General features: G+C 50.5%; 1 protein-coding gene across 1 annotated transcript in view; it reads right to left on the bottom strand.

The window, feature by feature from the left end:
- The window catches only part of LOC140457030 (glycogen phosphorylase, muscle form), an 84,699-nt gene extending 73,930 nt beyond the window's left edge, over positions 1-10,769 (bottom strand). Inside the window, exon 1 of the mRNA XM_072550946.1 lies at positions 10,367-10,769. Within this exon, the coding sequence (XP_072407047.1) occupies positions 10,367-10,609 (243 nt within the window). The 5' untranslated portion in view covers positions 10,610-10,769. The remainder of the gene's footprint in view (positions 1-10,366) is intronic.
- Positions 10,770-12,980: the final 2,211 nt, after the last annotated feature.

The raw sequence follows: 12,980 nt of genomic DNA, 5'->3' as shown, positions 1-12,980 counted from the left end.
TTTGCGTGCATTTGGCCCACATAGCCCTCTAAAGCTTTCTTATTCACGTACCTGTCCCAAATGTTTTTTAAAATGTTGCAATTATACAAACCTCTACCACTTCCTCGAGCAGATCATTTCACATATGCACCATCCTCTGTGTAAAAAAAGGTTACCCCAGTCCCTTTCAAACCTTACCCCTCTCACCTCAAGTCTATGCCGTCCAGTTTTGGACTCCCCTACCCTGGGAAAAGACTATTCACCTCATCTAGGTCTCTCATGAATTTATAAACCTCTAGAAGAACACCCCTCAGCCTCTCATGCTCCAGGGAAAGTACCCACAGCCTATCCAGCCTCTCCTTATATCTCAAACCCTCCAGTCTTGGTAAGGTCCTTGTAAATCTTTCTTTGCACCCTTTGATAACATCGGTCATATTTCTAGGGTGATCAGGATTGTATGTAGTACTCCAAATGTGACCTTAACATCTTGTACAGCTGCAACATGATGCCCCAACTCCTGTACACAACGATCTGATCAATGAAGGCAAGTACGCTAAACGCCTTCTTCACCACCCTGTCTACCTGTGATACCACTTTCAAGGAGTTAAGTACCCCTGCACCCCTCTCTGTTCAACAACACTGCCCAGGGCTCTACTATTCACAGTGTAAGTCCTGCCCTGGTTTGCCTTGCCAAAATGCAACACCTCATATTTATCTAAGTTAAACTGCCAGTCCTCGGCCCACTGAGTTGATCAAGATCCCACTGTACTGAGAGATAACCTTCTTCACTGTCCACTATACCAGCAATTTCGGTGTCATCATGCGCAAAGCTACTAACCATGCCTTCTATATTCTCCCCCAAATTGTTGAACTAAATGACGAACACCAGTGGACCCAGCACTGAACCCTGCGGCACACTACTGGTCACAGGCCTCCAGCCTGAACAACTTGTCTATCACCAGCCTCTGGCTCCTACCATCAAGCCAATTTTGTAATCCAAAAATAGATTTATTCATTAAATCAAATTCAAAATCCTCCAGCTGCCAAGGTGGGATTTGAAATTAAATCTCCACAGCTTTAGTCAGGTCCTTGGGATTAGGTTACAATACCATTATGCTGCTGCATCATTACAAGGGCCAGACTGTGATCTTAGAGGGGTAAGGTGCATTCTTCCTATCTGTATTTAACAAGAAAGCAGATGTCAGCCAGGCCACGGAGATACAGGAGGAAGCTCAGTCAGGGAAAGGATTGGGAATTAATGTGGCGGAGCTATTGAAGAAGTTGGTGATATTTCAAGCTGATGGATACTAAAGGAAGTGAGAGTGGTCATTGCAGGGTCATTGGCCAGAATTGTACAGTGTTAGATTCAGGAGTGGTACGACAGTATTAGAGAATTACAAACAATTACACATCTGTTCAAGTAGGTTGAAAGGTTGGGCACTATCAGAAGGGCTGTCTTCTGGATGAGTTGTTCAAACAAACCTACCTGCCTTCTCAGGTGGACAGGAAAGTTCCCCAGCTACTATTGGAAGAACTGCAGTGGTTGGGAGCTTTGTCCCCAGGATGCTGCCTAATAGTTATCCTTTAATCATTGGGTTAAAATCTGAAACATCCCGCTGCCACGAGAAAGCAACCAACATAATCAAAGACCTCCCCCGTTATACTCTCTTCTGTCCGATAGAAGGTATACAAGTTGGAATATACGCATAAGTAGATTCAAGGACAGCTTCTTCCCCACTGTTATCAGACTTTTGAATAGACCTCTCTGATGTTAAGCCTGATCTCTCTTTCTGTACCTTCTCTGCTGCTGTAACACACTGTTCTGCTACCCCTGATGCACTTCGTGTGGTATGATCTGCCTGAAGAGCACGCAAAATACTTAACTGTATCTTGGCACAAAGAGGCATAGTCATAGAGATGTACAGCATGGAAACAGACCCTTCAGTCCACCTTGTCCATGCTGACCAGCTATGTCTCTTTTATATCTTTCCTCTCTCACCCTAACCTATGCCCCTCTAGTTCTGGACTCCCTCACCCCAGGGAAAAGACCTTGTTTATTCACCCTATCCATGTCCCTCGACATTTTATAAACCTCTATAAGGTCACCCCTCAGCCTCTGACACTCCAGGGAAAACAGCCCCAGCCTGTTCAGCCTCTCCCTGTGGCTTAAACCCTCCAGACTTGGCAACATTCTCGTAAATCTTTTCTGAACCCTTTCAAGTTTCACATCTTTCTGATAGCAAGGAGACCAGAACTGCACGCAATATTCCAACAGTGGGCCTAACCAATGTCCTGTACAGCTGCACCATGACCTCCCAACTCCTGTACTCAATACTCTGACCAATAAAGATGTGACAACGATAAATCAAGTGTGGGTCGACTTGCAGCACATAAACTGCAACAGTTGAAGACCATCTTCTTAACAGCAGTTAGGGACAATTTCTGACCAGCCAGTAATGCCCCCAATTGAACAAAAACAGAAGACTGCCATTTTGGACTCAGAAATAAGAGGAGGCCATTCAGCCCCTGTAAAGGTTCAAAACAATCATGGCCAATCCAACTATGGTTGAGACTTCACTTTCCCGACTGTCCCCCCCATACCCTTCAATCAAACTTCGGTCTTAATTTGGCCTTGAATATATTGACCCTGAGAGAAGCCAATCTTCCATCCACTGACTCCCAATTACACGGCTGTCCTCCATCTGCCAACATCATAGACCCAGTACACTGCAGTAACGATCGCCTCCAACCTCTTCTGTCAGGTGGAAGATACAGGAGCCTGAACACGTCCCAGCAGGCTCAGGAACAGCTTCTTCCTGGCTGTTATTAGACTGATGAGTGGACCCTCCGGCCTTAATTTATACTGATCTTACTGACGTTGTAACCTGTATGCCTCTGCCTGAGTATTTTGATCTGCATCTGCTTCCTTACTAGGATCTGCCTAGGACCTGCTCATAAAGCTTTTCACTGTACTTGTGACAATCAATCAATCAATCAATAACACTGCCTCCACTATTTGATGGCAAAGAGAATTCCTAGACAAGCTCCAGAAAATAAATTCCTCCTCATTCTAGTCTTAAAATGGAAAGTTAAAAATCACACAACATCAGGTTACAGTCCAACAGGTTTATTTGGAAGCACTAGCTTTCAGAGCGCTGCTCCTTCATCGGGTGGTTGTGGATTATAAGACAGTAAGACCCAGAATTTGTAGCAAAAGTTGAGAGTGTGATGGAACTGAAATTATATATTGAAAAAGAGCCTGATTGTTTGTCAAGTCTCATCTTTTAGAATGAGCATGTTGGTTTCAGTTCTGTCATATGCAAATCGCAGAACTTTTTTAAAGTTACATTCTCAAGTGAACTTGAACAATTGGTGTCACGTCGGCCCAGATAAAGTAATAAAGGTGTGAGGTGCGCTGCGTGAGACTGTCTGTGCCACAATGGTCAGACTGATTCTAATCTACAAAACAGATTTACAGAATCTTATGTGGATTCATGCACTTTTTGAGCAAAATAAAATGTAATTCTGCAAGTAGAAATTCGCCCCACAAACTTGTATGTGTGTGCGTCTGTCTGGGGGTGGGGTTTAGGAGTCTGTGAGAGAGTGGGAGGGTAAAGGGCAAGTGTAATTATTCTGAAACACTGCTTTCCCATTCTAGGCTTGGTCAGTGTTGTCCATTTGAGTTGCAGATTATCATGTCTTATTTATTTTGGTAATTAACTTGGGAAAGGGGGGGGGGGGGTCGCAGTTAGGGATGGATAACAAATGCTGGACTTGCGTCCAATGCCCAGTGGGACTGCACTGACAATAAACTGCTACTAATCTACACTAGTCCCACCTTCCTGCACTGCGCCCACAGCCTCGAATGTTATGACACTTCAAATGTTTCTCCAAGGACTTCTTGAGAAAGTGAAAGGTTTCCTGCCCAAACTGCCATCCCAGGAAGCACATTCCAGATTCCCACCACTCTCTGGGTGAGACACGTTTGCTCATATCCCCTCTAAACCACTTGCCTTTCACCATAAAGTCATGCTGCCTTGTTAGTGACCCTTTGACTAAGGGGAACAGCTACTTTTTAATTATCCTGTCTATGCCCCTCAATCTCCTACTCTACCAGGAACCCCCACCTTCGCTGCTCCCTAGAACACATGAGCTAGGAGTGACCTGATAGACATTTATGAAATTAGCAATCTTCAAGAAGATTTGTGGCTCAGGTTGATGATATGTATGTAAGTTAGCTCACTGAGCTAGGTGGTTTGTTTTCAGACATTTCGTCACCATGGATAGATGGAATAGCTAAACGATTTACAACAATGTTACTGAGATTAGAGGGTTTGAGTTATAAACAGCTGGAAAGACTAGGACTGCTTATCTCCTACAGCATCAGAGACAAAGGAGTAACTTCATAGAGGTTTATAAAATCATGACAGGCACAGATATGGTGAATAAACAAGGTCTTTTTCCAAGGATGGAATTGTCCAAAACCACAGGGTATAGGTTTAGGGTGATGGGGAAAAATTTAAAAGGGATTTGAAGGGTAACGTTTTTACGCAGAGGTGTGTGTATGGAATGTGCTGCCAGATGAAGCTGAGGCTGGTACAATGACAACATTTAAAAGGCATCTGGATGAATGGGAGGGGTTTAAGAGGGATCTGGGCCCAAAGCTGGAAAACAGAACAAGATCAGATTGGGATGTCGGGTCAGGGCAGAGGAGTTGCACCGAAGAGTCTGTTTCCGTGCTCTATGACTCTTCATAGCTGAACAGCTCCAACTCAACTCAAACGGTCAATCAGTTCAATGCACGGGGATTCTTGCCATCCTGTTCCCTCACTCCTGGAACACTAGGGAATGGAGATGGGAATCACTGACAGGAGTGGCCCGCATCAGCGACTTGCTTGCCATCTGAGCCATACCCCCCGTTGACATCCAGCCTCCTGCTACTGTGCCAGGTTTTGCAGAGAGAGGCCTGGGGAAGGAAACAGTAGCTCCTCTCTCACAGCTGGGTCAAGCATCCACAGTAAAAATAGCCCCTCTCAAAACGCAGCTGAAGGTCAAAGGGTGAGACAAGTATTACTGAGAAAGATTGGAGACACACTTCACAGTTTAATTAGCCAAAAATCTAAACCAGCCACTCCACAGTTTGAGCTCAGTCTTGCTGCCAGAACCGGGAATGCTACATAGCCAGCGAACGTCATCCACATCGATCTGGAGTCTGCCTTTCGTGAAGCACATCGGGACATTGCCAGTATGCACCACTGAAGCACTCCTTTATTGATAAAGCCCAGACAAGCCGAGGAAAGGTGCTCAGTTCTTCTTTGGCAGTTAGAGGGCCCTTTTTAGGCTCCTTAAGATAGGAATCTCAACAGGGGCTTGGGCACTAATGTCAGTGACATAGTACAGACACCTGCAAAGACATCAACTCAAGGAAATGGTGTTAGCAAAAAGAGGAGCTAAGGGAAGGGAAAGGAGAAATTCAATCCACCTCATTGTCAGGCAGCGGCACAGGGAGACAGACAGACACAGAGAGAGAGAGACACACAGAGAGAGAGAGAGAGAGAGAGAGAGAGAGAGAGAGAGACACACACACACACAGAGACACACACACACACACACACAGAGACACACACAGACACACAGAGACACACACACACACAGAGACACACACACACACACACACAGACACACACACACACACAGACACACACACACACAGAGACACACACACACACAGAGACACACACACACACACACACAGAGACACACACAAACCATCATTCTGCCTTGTCCAAATCTGCTTAAACAACTGCTTTGCGTCTAATGTCTCCTTGAATAACCTTCAGGAGAAGCAGCAAAGCAAGAAAGGGAGGACAGTATCTGTAGATTTTGTTTCACGGTCTGTCACCCCAGATTGATGACAAATCGTGTGTGGATTTACTGTGGACTGGGCTGTGTAATGTTGCAGAGAAGGATGCGAAATCACTTATACTAATCAGATGGTGATTGCTGATCAGACAGCATCTGAGTCAGCAGGCTAGACTGGGATGAGACGGAGCACAGGCCAACTTGTGCTGAGGCAAGGCAACAGAACTTTGCAGGCCTCTTGCTTCAACAGCACGTCGCATATGGCACAGGAGGAGGCCATTCAGCCCTTAAAGCCTACACTGCCATTCAAAGAGCCCACAGCTTCTCCATACTGTAACTGCCCACTGTGGCTCATTAACCCTGAACAAACAGCCAGTGGAAACTCAAACGGATCTTATGTCAAAGAAATGATAAAGGGAACTATTATTGCACTTAATGAGGGATAGTATGCAATAGTCTGAGCACTGGTTGGTGCATGTGATGATGGAGGTCTGTGGGCACCTTACACACAGACTGGAACGACATGTAATTGCAACAAGCAGAGGGTGGGTGATGTACTCCAAGAGGGATGGGTGTGCAGTTCCAAGGCTGAACCTGTGACCTTGTTGATCAGTGGGAGAGGGCATATGATTACAGGGCTATATTTGGAAGACAACCCTCAGGGGGTCAGAGCCAAGACACCTTGCAGATCTAAAACAGCTCGGGAAAAACTGCCTGACAGAGACAGTATGAAACCAGAGTTAGCCACAGGCAAATCAGTGCTCTGTTACTCTGTGAAAAGACATCCTCACTCCAATCTAATATCCTCACCTCTCACCTTATCCATGGGGAGACACATTCACCCATGTCTCATGTAAAACGAAGACTTTTGGAAACAAATCAGATGGTTACCATAAAGGATCAAAGCCCAGCCCCCAACAGTTCTGGAGCCCAGGAGTACACACCATGTTAGCCCTGTCCGCAGCAGTTTTTTTTTATTCACTCACGGGACCTTGGCATTGCTGGCTGGCCAGTATTTACTGCCCATCCCTAGCTTCCTTTAAAGGAGGTGGTGATAAGCTGCCTTCTTGAACCACTGCAGTCCATGTGCTGTAGGTACACCCACAATGTCCTGAGGATTTTGACTCAGTGACACTGATGGAATATATATTTCCAAGTCAGAATGGTGTGGAGCGTGGGAAGGAATTTGCAGGAGGGTGGTGTTCCCATGTATCTGCTGCTCTCGTCCTTCTTGACGGAAGTGGCCAAGAGCTTGGAAGATGCTATTTAAGGAACCCTGGTGAATGTCTACAGTGTGTCTTGCAGATAGTTACAGAATATTAATGGTGGAGGGAATCGATGTTTGGGGATGTGGCGCCAATCAGTTGGGGCTGCTTTGCCCTGGATGGTGCTGAGCCCCTCGAGTGTTGTTGGGGCTGAACCCATCCAGGCAAGTGGGGAACATTCCCTCACACTCCTGTCCTGTGCCTGATGCAGATCAGTTTTGGGGAGACAGGAAGGGAGTTATCCACCGCAGTAGCCCGATCCTCTGACCTGCTCTTGTAGCTGTTGTGTTTATGTGGCAAATCCACTTCTGTTTCTGGTCAATGGTAACCCCTTGAACATCAAGGGGTGGCGGTTAGATTGCATTTTATTGGAGATGGCCATTGCCTGGCATTTGAGTGGCACAAATTTAATTGCCAGTGTAATACACAGACAGCCCTATCCCCATCAGTACTGTCTCTATTGTTATAGTGAAAGCCCTATCACCATCAGTGCTATACACCGAGGCTTCGTAAGTGACAGGCCTGTCACCCAAAAGGAGTAGAAGTATTCTTCATCCCAATTCTTCTGTGACCTACTGTGGCATCAATGCTTAAGTTCTTGGTAACTCAAGGTCCTGAATGCAGGTTCCACTGCACATTGCTAGTGTCTAGGCCCCAGTTTCTATGTCTCATTACTTAGTACTACTGTGTCTGTGCAGAGGTCCCACTGACATATGGGCGTATGCCCATAATATGCAAGGTTCTCCAGCCTTTACTCATTGGGGGATAGGAAGAGGGCAATCTCAATGCTATAGCACCCACACTCATCCATCCCCTCCAAAGTCCATCACCGAACCAGCTCTGCCCTCCCATCCAGCTTCAGAATTTATATTCAATGTCTGTTTTCACCTCGCTTCCCCTGTCACCATACCTATCACACTTCCCCACAGTGAGTATTACTCCTTCACCTGTACCAACAGGGGTGTAACCTCTTTCCCCCCAGTACCTCCCCTCTATTGGGCCAGTTACCCCTCACCGCAGCGACATCGCCACATGCAGATCGATATGGCCCAGTACCAGGTCCCCCGTCAGTGTGCCTCCTCATCTTCAGACTATTCGATCGTCTGCAGACCCCTCTAGCCTCAGCTCTCGCTTGTTATTCTCAGCCACCCCTCTCGCTCCCACAAGGTGGGGTCTTTTTGTTTAAGGAGTTATGTCTTCAGGGTGTTCCAAAACACATCAGTCCTCCTCTTCCCATCCCTGCCTGGTGTCCCCGCACCACGGAGTCATAGAGACATACAGCACAGAATCAGTTCTTTCGGTCTAACTCCAACAGGATAGAATGCAGTATTCCAAAAGTCCTTCTCGTGCATATCTACACTGTATCTTTCCTCCACATCCCCAACCTCCTCTGTATGACCCCTCCACTGTCCATATCCCCACCTCCTCCATATACCCCCCTCTTCCAAAGCCCTCCATGTCCCCTCATGCCACCCAAATCACCTCACACCCTCTTCATTCCCCTATGTCCCCACACCCCGCATACCCCTCCTCACCCACCCTCACCCCACATACACCCCCTCAATCCCCCCATATACCCCCCAGTATACCCCCTCACCCCTGTGTACCCTCCTGTATCCCCCCTGTGTACCCCCACTGTATTCCCCCTCTCCCCCCTGTGTACCCCCCGGTATACCCCCTCACCCCTGTGTACCCCCCTGTGTACCCTCCTGTATCCCCCCTCACCCCTCCTGTATCCCCCCTCACCCCCCCTGTGTACCCCCACTGTATTCCCCCTCTCCCCCCTGTGTACCCCCCGGTATACCCCCTCACCCCCCCGTGTACCCTCCTGTATCCCCCCTCACCCCCCCTGTATCCCCCCCCACCCCCCCTGTATCCCCCCCCTCTCCCCCCTGTGTACCCTCCTGTATCCCCCCTCACCCCCCCTGTATCCCCCCCCTCACCCCCCTGTATCCCCCCCCTCACCCCCCTGTATCCCCCCCCTGTATCCCCCCTCACCCCCCCTGTATCTCCCCCCTGTATCCCCCCCCTCACCCCCCCTGTATCTCCCCCCTGTATCCCCCCCCTCACCCCCCTGTGTACCCTCCTGTATCCCCCCCTCACCCCCCTGTGTACCCTCCTGTATCCCCCCTCACCCCCACTGTGTCCCCCCCCTCACCCCCACTGTGTCCCCCCCCTCACTCCCACTGTATTCCCCCCCTCTCCCCCCCTGTGTACCCCCCCTCTCCCCCCCTGTGTACCCCCCTCTCCCCCCCTGTGTACCCCCCCTCTCCCCCCCTGTATCCCCCCCCTCTCCCCCCTGTGTACCCCCCCTCTTCCCCCCCTGTATCCCCCCCCTCTCCCCCCCTGTGTACCCCCCCTCTCCCCCCCTGTATCCCCCCCCTCTCCCCCCTGTGTACCCCCCCTCTCCCCCCCTGTATCCCCCCCCTCTCCCCCCTGTGTACCCCCCCTCTCCCCCCCTGTATCCCCCCCTCTCCCCTCCTGTGTACCCCCCCTCTCCCCCCCTGTATCCCCCCCCTCTCCCCCCTGTGTACCCCCCCTCTTCCCCCCCTGTATCCCCCCCCTCTCCCCCCCTGTGTACCCCCCCTGTATCCCCCCCCTCTCCCCCCCTGTGTACCCCCCCTGTATCCCCCCCCTCTCCCCCCCTGTGTACCCCCCCTGTATCCCCCCCCCTCCCCCCCTGTGTACCCCCCCTCTCCCCCCCTGTATCCCCCCCCTCTCCCCCCTGTGTACCCCCCCTCTCCCCCCCTGTATCCCCCCCTCTCCCCCCCTGTATCCCCCCCTCTCCCCCCTGTGTACCCCCCCTCTCCCCCCCTGTATCCCCCCCCTCTCCCCCCCTGTATCCCCCCCCTCTCCCCCCTGTGTACCCCCCCTCTCCCCCCCTGTATTCCCCCCCTCACCCCCACTGTATTCCCCCTCACCCCCCCTGTATCCCCCCCCTCGTGTACCCCCCGTGTACCCCCCCTCTCCCCCCCTGTATCCCCCCCCTCTCCCCCCCTGTGTACCCCCCCTCTCCCCCCCTGTATCCCCCCCCTCTCCCCCCCTGTGTCCCCCCCCTCTCCCCCCCTGTGTCCCCCCCCTCTCCCCCCCTGTGTACCCCCCCTCTACCCCCCCTGTGTACCCCCCCTCTACCCCCCCTCTGTACCCCCCCTCTGTACCCCCCCTCTACCCCCCCTCTGTACCCCCCCTCTACCCCCCCTCTCCCCCCCCTGTATCTCCCCCCTGTGTACCCTCCTGTATCCCCCCTCACCCCCCCTGACCTTGGGGTCTTTCTCATAGTAGTACTGCTGTGTTCGGATCCAGCGGCCGACCAGGTGGTCCCTGACGGTGTGGGCCAGGGCCTGGTAGTAGTCCCGGCTGGTCGCCACGTTCCGGTCCTTCACCAGAGTGAAGTGGAGGTGCCGGTTAAAGTTCCGCTTCAGCTCGGCCACATTCTCCACCCCGGCCAGGCCCCTCACACTGATCTGCTTCCTCCGCTCCGCGTCGCTCTGCGGCCTCGACATGATCCCGGCTCTCGCTCGGTCGGTCGGTGTGTGGGTGTGTGTCTCCCTGTGTGTCCCTCACCCCCCTCTCGACCCGCTGCCGCCCTTTTAACCGACTCGCGCTCTCCGCCCGCCGCGAGACGCCTCAGTCGTCAACCGTCCGCCTCATCCATATGTAGATACCGCTCATCCATATGCATGAGCCCCGCCCTCTTGGAGACCGGCTCTATTCGCAAAGCCCCGCCTCCCTCGTTCTACATATCACCGCCCCTCGTTTACATATCACCGCCCCTCGTTTACATATCCCCGCCCCTCGTTTACATATCCCCGCCCATTTCGCCCCCAGATTAAAGCCATCGCGTTTACTTATACAGCCCCGCCCCTAGTTTTTACATAGCCCCGCCCATATGCCCCGGGTGAAAGTCGCCGCTGTTATTTATATCGCCCCGCCTCTCGTTTTACATATCCCCACCCCTAGTTTTACATAGCCCCGTCCATTTCCCCCCCAAAGATTATCGCCATGGCGGTTATTCATATAGCCCCGCCTCTCGTTTTACGTAGCCCCGCCCATCTCCCGCAGTTTAAAAGCACAGTGGTTATTCATATAGCCCCGCCCCTAGTTTTACATATCCCCGCCCATTTTCCCATATTAAATCCATTGCGGTTATGCAATCTCATTTTACATAGCCCCGCCCACATCCCCCAGTTTAAAGGCTCTGCTGTTATTTAGATAGCCCCGCCCCTAGATTTACATATCCCCGCCCATTCCCCCCTCTATTGCGGTTATTTATACAACCCCCGCCCCCCTCCTCATGTTACATAACCCCGCCCCTGGTTTCACAAAGCCCCGCCCACAATTAGCCCACCTTGATTTCCCATAGCCTAAAAAAATCCCACAAGGTGAAACCAGTGAGTGCAGATGCTGGGAACCAGATTCTGGATTAGTGATGCTGGAGGAGCGCAGCAGTTCAGGCAGCACTAATCCAGAATTTTGATGATGTTACCTGGCCAGGTAATGAAACGTCTGGATATCAAACCTACAGCTCAAGCGAGCGAACCTTACACCCTAAATCTTGGATACATGTCACACCACAGGTGACCCCACTGCACTACACACCCACCCTCTCACACACTCCTACAGACCGTCTCTCATCGGCTCACACATGCCCCCTCTGACAGGCTTATAGCCCGTTACACTCACAGCCCAACACAGACACGAGTCTGATTAGATTTCCTACAGTGTGGAAACGGGCCCTTTGGGCCAACAACCCTCCAAAGAGTAACCAACCCAGGCCTTTCCCCTCCCTATATTTACCTCTGACTAATGCACCTAACTAACAGTATGGGCAATTTAGTCTGCACATCTTTGGGTTGCGGGAGGGAACCAGAGCACCCAGAGGAAATCCGCACAGACAGTCACCCGAGGTGGGAATCGAACCCGAACCCCTAGAATTGTGAGGCAGCAATGCTAACCACTGAGCCACCATGCTGTCCAAGTTTGTAGGGTGAATTTGTACTTGTACTATATAAATACTTGAATTATATTTTAATTTGCTCAAAACCTGCATGATTCCATGTAAGATTCTGTAAATCCCTTTTTTAGAAATAGAATCATTCTGAACATTGGGGCACAAACAGCCTCACATTGGGCACCTCACACCTTCAATGCATTATCTGAGACAACATGGCACCGCTTGTTAAAGTTCACTTGAGAATGTAACTTTAGTCATTCTAAAAGATGAGAGACTTAACAAACAATCTCCAGGTCTTTTTCAATATATATAATTTCACTTGCATCACACTGTCAACTTTTGCTATAAATTCTGTGCCTTACGATCTTATACTCAACCACCACCTGATGAAGGAGTGGCGCTCCGAAAGCTAGTGCTTCCAAATAAACCTTGAACTATAACCTGGCGTTGTGTGATTTGTAACTCGAAGGTTATAGTCCAACAGGTTTACAGAGGAACCTCGATTATCTGAAAGACGGGCGGGGAATACTTTGTTCGGATAATTGAATATTCGGATAATCGAATGCTGGATAACGTGGGGTCCTTGCGATCTTGTTTGGATAATCTGAAATTTGTGCCCCTTAGGTCCCTTTTCAATCTTTCGCCTCTCACCCTAAACCTATGCCCCTCTAGTTCTGGACTCCCACACCCCAGGGAAAGGGCGTTGTCTATTTATCCTATCCATGCCCCTCATGATTTTATATACCTCTATAAGGTCACCCCTCAGCCTCCGACGCTCCAGGGAAAGGATTAAACTGCAGATACTGGAATCCAAAGTAGACAAGCAGGAGGCTGGAGGAACACAGCGAGCCAGGCAGCATCAGGGGATGCAGAAGTCAACATTTTGGGTACAACCCTCGTCCAGGACTGGCGGTGAGGTA

The sequence above is a fragment of the Chiloscyllium punctatum genome, chromosome 31 (genome assembly GCF_047496795.1).
Source record: "Chiloscyllium punctatum isolate Juve2018m chromosome 31, sChiPun1.3, whole genome shotgun sequence".
Lineage (NCBI taxonomy): Eukaryota > Metazoa > Chordata > Chondrichthyes > Orectolobiformes > Hemiscylliidae > Chiloscyllium > Chiloscyllium punctatum.
The sequence above is the reverse complement of the archived record's forward strand: the minus strand, read 5'-3'. Positions and strand labels throughout refer to the sequence as shown.